Source organism: Scylla paramamosain, chromosome 10, assembly GCF_035594125.1.
Source record: "Scylla paramamosain isolate STU-SP2022 chromosome 10, ASM3559412v1, whole genome shotgun sequence".
Lineage (NCBI taxonomy): Eukaryota > Metazoa > Arthropoda > Malacostraca > Decapoda > Portunidae > Scylla > Scylla paramamosain.
The window spans coordinates 2,877,501-2,887,500 of NC_087160.1; the positions used below are offsets into that span (position 1 = coordinate 2,877,501).

At 43.2% G+C, this 10,000-nt stretch overlaps 1 protein-coding gene across 3 annotated transcripts in view; it reads left to right on the forward strand.

The window, feature by feature from the left end:
* LOC135104087 (metabotropic glycine receptor-like) overlaps positions 1-10,000 on the forward strand; it is a 136,838-nt gene that overhangs the window by 114,429 nt on the left and 12,409 nt on the right. For all 3 annotated transcript variants that reach the window (XM_064011018.1, XM_064011019.1, XM_064011017.1), the window contains exons 5-10: positions 826-988; positions 2,627-2,695; positions 3,071-3,180; positions 5,210-5,445; positions 7,334-7,596; positions 9,525-9,680. In XM_064011018.1, coding sequence (XP_063867088.1) covers positions 826-988; positions 2,627-2,695; positions 3,071-3,180; positions 5,210-5,445; positions 7,334-7,596; positions 9,525-9,680 — 997 coding nt within the window. The remainder of the gene's footprint in view (positions 1-825; positions 989-2,626; positions 2,696-3,070; positions 3,181-5,209; positions 5,446-7,333; positions 7,597-9,524; positions 9,681-10,000) is intronic.

A 10,000-nucleotide genomic window follows, 5' to 3' on the forward strand; every position in this document is an offset into this window, starting at 1 on the left:
TATGGTGAAAAATATCCAGAAGTTATTAGAATTTTCATGTTTCCAGTGAGTTAGCATGGTTTGTAAGGATGTTTTTTTTTTAGGAATCTAGTGATAGTTTAGTAAAAATTCTGCACTATTCTTGAGGGAAAACAGCAGTTACAAGTGAGTACATTTTCAAGAGTACATTTATGATTCTACGGATAGTTTAAGCAGGACGAAGAATCATTATTATGAAAAAATTCCTTGAGAAATTGTTTAACTTTTCAAAAGCTTTCATGGTTTTGGTGATGATTAAGGGATGAATCTGCATCATTAATGTGGAAAAACATCACTGAGACTCGGACTAATCATCCCTGTGGCCTTTGAAAACAGTCCTGATGAGGGAACAAAACGTTTAACAACTCGAATAATTATTTGTATTATGTAAACTTCTTCTTTTGCATCTATTAACAAAAAGTAAAGGAAAAAAGATCTTCAGTCTCATTATCGTGTGTGTGTGTGTGTGTGTGTGTGTGTGTGTGTGTGTGTGTGTGTGTGTATACGTATGTGGTTGGTCGTCCCTTTAGCTGTGTTTAAGAATAAAAGTCAGTATTGTATTACAGAAACCTCTTCTTTTGTGCACAATAATGAAAACAGAAAGAAAAATGGACGTTTAGTATCCTCGTGTCTGTGCGTGTGTGTGTGTACGTGTGTGTTCGTGGCCTCAGAATAAAAGTCAATATTATTTTATGGAAACCTATTCTTTTGCATCTATTTATATAAATGACAGCAAAAAATTTAGGTGTTTAGTGTCAAAATCATATACGAGTATGTGTGTACTTAAGTCCGTGTTCTTGCCCCTAGGTGCCTGCCGTGCCCAGAGGGATGCCAGCTGTGTTCCGCCTCCATGCCGTGCCCCGTCAGGACTCACGCCCTGCCGCGTCTGCTGCCGGCGTGCCTGCAGGCGGCGGCGGTGTGCGTGTCCCTGGTGCTGGCCGCCGTGGTGCTCAAGATACGCAAGTGTAAGGTGAGGGTGGCTCTCTCTCTCTCTCTCTCTCTCTCTCTCTCTCTCTCTCTCTCTCTCTCTCTCTCTCTCTCTCTCTCTCTCTCTCTCTCTCTCTCTGACTCAGCCTGTAAGAGGAGGCACAAGACCCTTCATCCAATGAGGATAGAGGTGGCCAGTGACGTCATGATGGTTCAGCCAATAAGCACAGAGGTTATTAGTAACGTCACGATGAATTAGCCAATAAGAAGCTTTTGAATGTAATGACGCTGCGCTTCTCCCAGATAAAAAGAGGATCGAGTGATTTTAAAAATTAAGAGAAGAAAAAAGGAAAAGAAAAAGAAAAAAAAAGAAAAAGGATAACGAGTTTTATTGTTGTTGTTGTTTTGTTTTTATTTTTACTTTATTTTCTTTATTTCTGTTTTTTTAAGAAGAAATATATTTTTTAAAGTAATGTAGGAAAGAAGAGAGAGAGAGAGAGAGAGAGAGAGAGAGAGAGAGAGAGAGAGAGAGAGAGAGAGAGAGAGAGAGAGAGAGAGAGAATTAGTCGTAAAAAAATCTTGACTAATGGCTAATACGAAAACTTTCCGGAGAGAGAGAGAGAGAGAGAGAGAGAGAGAGAGAGAGAGAGAGAGAGAGAGAGAGAGAGAGAGAGAGAGAGAGATCATCACAGTGGATCATCTCTTCTAGGTGCGGGAACGTCAATGAATCATGAAATACGAGTATTTAATAATGAAGGACTGAAGTGAAGAGAAGATCATACACACGCACACACAGACACACATACACACACACACACACACACACACACACACACACACACACACACACACACACACACACACACACACACACACACACACACACACACACACACACACACACACACACACACAAGTAGACGTTTCATTAACAAGTTTAATTACGTACAGGCAGCAATTAGTTTGTTGTATTTTTATTGATGTACTTAGGCAATGCAATTAGACTATTAGAGAGAGAGAGAGAGAGAGAGAGAGAGAGAGAGAGAGAGAGAGAGAGAGAGAGAGAGAGAGAGAGAGAGAGAGAGAGAGAGAGAGAGAGAGCCACTAAGCCCATCAATCTTAATAAGAGTCTAATGAAGGAGGAAGTGGTGGTGGTGATGGTGGTGGTAATGATGGTGATGATGGTGATAAAAATGGTGAAGATGTATATATATTTTTAAGTGTGTGTCAAATAAATGGTGGTGAAAAATGGTGAGGGTGAAAGGTGCAGTGGTGATGGTGATGGTGATGGTGATTGTGATGATATTGACAGTGACGATGGTTGTGATGGTGGTGGTAGTGGTGATGGTGATGATGGTGATGATAATGACAGTGACAATAATGGTGATAGTAAAAATAATGATGATGATGATGATGATGATGATGATGAAGGAAGTATTAGTAATGATTGGAAATACAAAATTTAATAGATGATAATGATGAAAGTGATGATGATGATGATGATGATAATAATGACAGTAATAATGGTAGTAATTGCAATGATAATGATGGTGATGATGATGAAGGGGGATGATGATGATAATGACAGTAATAATGGTAGTAATTCCAATAATGATGATGATGATAATGATGATGATGATGGTGATGATGATGATGATGATGATGATGATGGTGTTTGCAGGTGATCGCTGTCTCCTTGTGGACGATGCTGGAGATGGTGATTCTAGGAGCTGTTGTCATCTACTGCACGGTAAGTATTGCAGCAGTAGTAGTAGTAGTAGTAGTAGTAGTAGTAGTAGTAGTAGTAGTAGTAATGGTGATTCTTGTTCTTGTTGTTCTTGTTCTTAAATCTTGTTCTTCTTTCCTTCCTTTCTTTCTTCCTTCAACATTTCTTTTCTTTTTTCCTTTCTATCATTCTCTCTTTATTCTCTGTGTATTTCCTTTTCTCTGTGTAACTCCTTCCTATCTTCTTTTCTCCCTTCAATATTTCCCTCCTTCCTTCCCATCCCCCTTTTCTGACTCCCTAAGCACGTACCTACTTCCTTTTGTTTTCTCCCAGAGACTCTTACGCCTAACCCCGCTAACCCAGTCTTGTACTCTTACCTTTACTCTCCACCCCCATCAGATCTTCCTTCGCTTCGTGGAGCCCTCCGTCACGATGTGCATGGTAGAGCCCTGGTTCAGAGAGCTGGGATTCGCTATCTTCTACGGCGCCATCGTGCTCAAGCTGTACAGGTGAATAAGGGAGAGAGGCTGGAGTGTGGTAACCTTTTCAGTGTGATATGCAAGAGTTCACAGCTCTGGAAGTAATGTATGAAATCTTTACAAGTACCTTAAAGAAAAAGGGTCATAAAAGAAAAGACTTTGCAATTTCTATCCCGTACAGTGTTTGGAGGTGGTTTTAGAAAGATGTCTCTGAGCGATTAGTAAATAAGGAAAGATGTGAAAGATTGGGAGAGTGAAGAATGGGAGGAGGGTGAAGAAGGAGGAGGAGGAGGAGGATGAAGAAAGAGGAGAAGAAGGGGAAATAGTAGGAGGAGGTTAGAAAAAATTGAAGATATAATGTGTATTTTGATCAAGCTGTTTATCTACACACACACAGAGAGAGAGAGAGAGAGAGAGAGAGAGAGAGAGAGAGAGAGAGAGAGAGAGAGAGAGAGAGAGAGAGAGAGAGAGAGAGAGAGAGAGAGAGAGAGAGAGAGAGAGATTGAACTGCCCAGCAAGCCAGCCATCCCTCCAGCGAGACAGCCAAACAGAGAAAGACAAACAGACAAACAGACCGCTGCCTCCTCCTCCTCCTCCTCCTCCTCCTCCTCCTCCTCCTCCTCCTCCTCCTCCTCCTCCTCCTTCTCCTCCTCCTCTAGCAACACGCCTACAGGAGTCACTTTCAAATCAAGTTTCATAATATTTCACGCTTCCAAAGTTTGTTGTCTTTGTTGTCATGTTTGATTTGCCCTCGCGTCTTCACAGGAGAAGGAGGAGGGGGAGGAGGAGGAGGAGGAGGAGGAGGAGGAGGAGGAGGAGGAGGAGGAAGAAGAACATGATGAAGAAGAAGAGGAGAAGGAAGAGGAGTCTGGAAGTTTGGGGACATGGAGAGAGAGAGAGAGAGAGAGAGAGAGAGAGAGAGAGAGAGAGAGAGAGAGAGAGAGAGAGAGAGAGAGAGAGAGAGAGAGAGAGAGAGAGAGGGGGGGTAGGAAGGAGGGGGACGGACATTTTGTGTCAATTTCCCTTCCAAATTACCCTCCAGAGAGAGAGAGAGAGAGAGAGAGAGAGAGAGAGAGAGAGAGAGAGAGAGAGAGAGAGAGAGAGAGAGAGTTCTTACATAACAGGAGGAGAGAAAGTGACATAGAACAAGTTGAGAGAGAGAGAGAGAGAGAGAGAGAGAGAGAGAGAGAGAGAGAGAGAGAGAGAGAGAGAGAGAGAGAGAGAGTAATCAATTAATACTAATATACCTGTAATTAGCTGAACGGGAGGGACGGAAGGTAAGAATTGAAAGGTAGTTAGGTATGGAAGAGGAGGAGGACGACAACAACAACAACAACAACAACAACAACAACAACAACAACAACAACAACAACAACAACAACAACAACAACAACAACAACAACGAGAGGAAGAGGACGAGAGGAAGAGGGGAGGAGCAGGTGGAGAAGAATTAAGAGAGGCTGCAAAAGGATACGAGAGAGAGAGAGAGAGAGAGAGAGAGAGAGAGAGAGAGAGAGAGAGAGAGAGAGAGAGAGAGAGAGAGAGAGAGAGGGGGGGTATGGTTTAATAAGGTCGATGGATAACTATGGCTTAACTCAGTATCAGTCACCTTTTAAGCTCTGATCGTTACTGAGACTTGGATCATCACTAAGATTTGGCTCACTAACGCTTGGCTCACTAAAATCATCAGTTACTTGTGCTCGCTAAGACTTCAATTATTGCTGTAACTCTGCTAACCACTACTCCTTGACTCACAAAAGATGAACACTGACACTAGGACCACCACTACTGTAAGACTGGTTCACTCAGTGCCACCACACTCAACATACCCACTCATACACACTCATACACACTCAGCACACCCACACCTCACCACTCAGTCTAGGATCACCACTAAAACTTGCCTCACTAGATATCCACACACACCTTCGTCTCACCACCACAATGACCACACACACACACACCAACACACACCCTGCTACAACCTCACTCCCACCCACCCACTCACCACCCTTCCCCATCACACACACCTCCCCTCACAGCACTCTCATCTCACCAGGAGTCTCGTTGACCACCGCACGAGGAAGGCACATCGCTACGTAATCAGAGACCGGGACCTCTTGAAGTACCTGGCGGGGCTGGTGGCCTTCGTGACGGGCTACCTCGCCGCCTGGTCCGCCCTCGTGGCCCACCTGGCGTCAGAAGGCCACTCCCTCCTTGCCCTGGGCCACACCCCTGAGGGCCTCGCCTTCGTCACCTGCAAGAGTATGTGGTGGGAGTACGTGACTGAGGCAGGTGAGTGTGTGTGTGTGTGTGTGTGTGTGTGTGTGTGTGTGTGTGTGTGTGTGTGTGTGCTTTTTCTTCTTGTCAATGGTTATATTTATCCAGCTTTTTTCCTTTCCTTTTCATTATCATCCTCTCTCTCTCTCTCTCTCTCTCTCTCTCTCTCTCTCTCTCTCTCTCTCTCTCTCTCTCTCTCTCTCTCTCTCTCTCTCTCTCTCTCTCTCTCTCTCTCTCTCTGTGTGTGTGTGTGTGTGTGTGTGTGTGTGTGTGTGTGTGTGTGTGCGTGTGTTCTTAGCTAATTGTATTTTTTTATAGGGCTGAGTCACGCACGTTGTGTCTGCCTTCTAATACTGCTTGATTATCATTACACACTCCTTATACAACTACGAATATTTTTAGAACACACACACACACACACACACACACACACACACACACACACACACACACGAGATTTATTAATGTAAAAAAAAAAGTAAAAAAAAAAAAAAGAAAAAGAGAGGAGAATATTTCATCGATCTATTACCCTTCTAGGAAATGTGTGTGTGTGTGTGTGTGTGTTTACGTGTGTGTGTGTGTGTGTGTTTACGGCATCCTACTAACCTCAAACACACAAGGAAGCAAGTGCATTCATTCCCCGGCGAGGTTACGTATCTTCATGTGCGCCAATATGTTAGGAGATACTTGTGTGTGTGTGTGTGTGTGTGTGTGTGTGTGTGTGTGTGTGTGTGTGTGTGTGTGTGTGTGTGTGTGTGTGTGTGTTTACCGTACCCTACTAACCCCAAAACTCACAGGAAGGAACGGCGCTGTACGACTTCAATGTATTTCCGTCTTAAAATGCACTTTTCCTTTTACTTCCTGGAGAGCTTATCTTTCATGAAATGCCTGAGTGCTTGCCTGTTAATAAATGTGTGTGTGTGTGTGTGTGTGTGTGTGTGTGTGTGTGTGTGTGTGTGTGTGTGTGTGTGTGTGTCTTTGTTTTATGGTACCTTGGCCTCTGTGTGTGTGTGTGTGTGTGTGTGTGTGTGTGTGTGTGTGTGTGTGTGTGTGTGTGTGTGTGTGTGTGCGTGGGTGTGTCCGTTTTGTGGTACCTCAGCCCTTGTGTGTGTGTTTATTTTATGGTACCTTACCCTATGCGTGTGTGTGTGTGTGTGTGTGTGTGTGTGTGTGTGTGTGTGTGTGTGTGTGTGTGTGTGTGTGTGTGTGTGTGTGTGTGTGTGTGTGTGTGTGTGTGTGTGTGTGTGTGTGTGTGTGTATGCGTAATAATAATAATAATAATAATAATAATAATAATAATAATAATAATAATAAACGGTTTATTATTCAGGCAGTTTACAAACTGAAAATGTACAGAAGGGATGGGGAAATACTTAACGTGTGTGTGTGTGTGTGTGTGTGTGTGTGTGTGTGTGTGTGTGTGTGTGTGTGTGTGTGTGCTTACGGTTCCTTGATGTGAGCGTGTGTGTGTTTACGGTACCTTAATGTGAGCGTGTGTGTGTGTGTGTGTTTACGGTGCCTTGATGTGAGCGTGTGTGTGTTTACGGTGCCTTAATGTGAGCGTGTGTGTGTTTACGGTTCCTTGATGTGAGCGTGTGTGTGTTTACGGTACCTTGATGTGAGCGTGTGTGTGTTTACGGTATCTTGATGTGAGCGTGTGTGTGTTTACGGTACCTTGTTGTGAGCGTGTGTGTGTTTCACGGTATCCTCTTAAACCCTCAAATTTACCATCATCCCATCCTGCGTTCATCCCCAGGCGAGCTAATCTTCGTCACCTTCTATTGTGAGAAAATAAGTGTGCATGTGTCCGTTTTACTTTACCTTACTAACGCTCAGCAAACTGACAACAAAGAACACCCAAATTCACTACCAAGAACATGATCCACTCTGCGTCCATCCCCAGGCGAGCTGATCTTCGTCTGCTTCGGGCTGTACCTGGCGTGGCAGCTGCGGAAGGCTGCAGGGGACGCGGGGGAGGTCGGGGAGTTGTGTGAGCGTCGCAGCCTCACCGCCGCCCTCCTGCTCGAGCTGCTCTCCTCCACCGTGCTCTACGTGGGGCGGCATGTGCTGCTCCTCCGCGCGCACCCCGACCACGCCTTCCTCGCTTACTTCGCCCGCACCCATCTCACTGTCACCCTCTCCCTCCTTCTCATCCTCGTCACCAAGGTTTGTTACAGTATGTTACTCTGTATTTAAGGGACGTGCAGCGGTGTGTGATATGAATAAATGAATGGAATGGACTCGGTAATCAGGTTGTTACTGTTGAGTCATTAGGAGGTTTTAAAAGATTAGACAAATTTGTGGATTTATAAGTGGAAATAGGATGGTCGTCATTGCTGAATCATTAGGAAGCTTTAAAAGATGATTGGACAGATTCATGGATGTGGATGGTAAATGGAAATACAAGGACTGGCCACGTGTAGGCCTAATGACTTCTTGCAGCTTCACTTAGCTTATGATATGTTTGTATCAGGGTGTATATTATCACCTGTACTGTATTGATAGTTGAGTTTACCGGGAATGTGGGGCATAGAAGCTACGTAGTGTTCATGGGTGAATGTTGGTGATACACAGGTTAAGTAAAGGGTATAATAAGGTACATGTGAGGTTTTGGTGGGTGCGTGTTATTAAGAAAGACAAAGTGACGGATGGTGGTGGTGGTGGTGGTGGTGGTTGTGATGGGGGTGGTGGTGGTGGTGGTGGTGGTGGTTGAGTAGTAGTAGTAGTAGTAGTAGTAGTAGTAGTAGTAGTAGTAGTAGTAGTAGTAGTAATAATAATAATAATAATAATAAATAATAATAATAATAATAATAATAATAATAATAATAATAATGATAATAATAACCCTGCTGCTGCTACTACTACTACTACTACTACTACTACTACTACTACTACTACTACTACTACTACTAATAATAATAATAATAATAATAATAATAATAACCCTGCTGCTGCTACTACTACTACTACTACTAATAATAATAATAATAATAATAATAATAATAATAATAATAATAATAAAAACGAGAGACCGAGCGAGAGGCAGACAGACACAAACAGACCGACACACACACACACACACACACACACACACACACACACACACACACACACACACACACACACACACACACACACACACACACACACGAGGGACAGAGAGAGAGTGTAGATACAATTATTTAAATGTTGAAATGACAAATAAAAAACCTGACGGTAATTTGCATACATTTTTCACCCGGGCGGCACGAAAGACGAGGAGAAGCGGGGCGGCCTCACAGCGGGGGGCGGGGACACGGAAGTACAACTGAAGGAGACGAGGCTGTTTTTCTTGTATTTCTCGTTTCCTTAACTAGATCAACACGGGACTGACACACGCATTACTTAAGCCTCTACCGGAAATAGTAGTAGTGGTGAAAGTTAACGTGGAATGTGTGTTTAGAATGAAAATGGGGGAAGAATTGAAGGGTAGAAAATAGAGAAATCCATTGCTTAAGCCTTTGTCGGAGGGGATGGGTTTAGAATGTAGATGGGGAAACTAAGTGAAAAGAGGAAATGAGAGTTGTAATAGTATTCATTTTTTTTTTTTTTTTTATGAATTATTGTTATGGATTCAGAAAAGAGAATAGGTTAGAAAGGAGACAGGGATGAGAATGGAAAGGGAAGAGATATGGAAGTTATGTTAGAATTGTTTTATTTATTTATTTTATTTATTTATTTTTTATTTATTTTTTTGTTATGAATTATTAATATGGATTTTTAATATAGACAGGCAGACAGATTGACAGCCGTATGCACGTACACACAAACACAAACACAAGACACAACATAAGTCTCTCTCTCTCTCTCTCTCTCTCTCTCTCTCTCTCTCTCTCTCTCTCTCTCTCTCTCTCTCTCTCTCTCTCAATGTTCTGTATAAGGACTGGCACCTTCTGTGGGCCTCTTTTTTTTTTTTATATATAGTTTTATTGCCCTTGGCCAGTGATCCTCTTACACTAACCAACAAAAACAACAAGTACAACAACAACAGCAGCAAAAACCTAATTGAAACTCCCTATCAAGCCAGCAGCGCACTCACCTCCACCCCTAAACAGCTGTGGTGCGCAGGCGGCGGGGGGCGGGAGCTGCCTCGCCGCACCTACTCCACCACCGAGGGTGCCCACGAGCCGCGCTTCTGCGACGCCCTCACCAACGGAGACCTGGAGGCCTCTGACATCAACCTGAGCCAGATGGACCCCGAGGAGATCAGGGTAAGAGAGAGAGAGAGAGAGAGAGAGAGAGAGAGAGAGAGAGAGAGAGAGAGAGAGAGAGAGAGAGAGAGAGATTTTTACTGATCTTGTTCATTCAATCATTTCTTTTCTTATTTAAATATTCATTAATCCATTTACTTTAATTGTCATTCATTCAGTTATTTACCAATGTATTCTGCCCTCTAAAGACAAGCCTTCCTCCACACACTATATGTACCTTTCATATCATCTTTCATTAACTTCCATTTCACTTGTCAAATTCATCTCACATATTATAAAATCTCACCAACGCTACTTAAATTACGGCATCCTAAACTTTT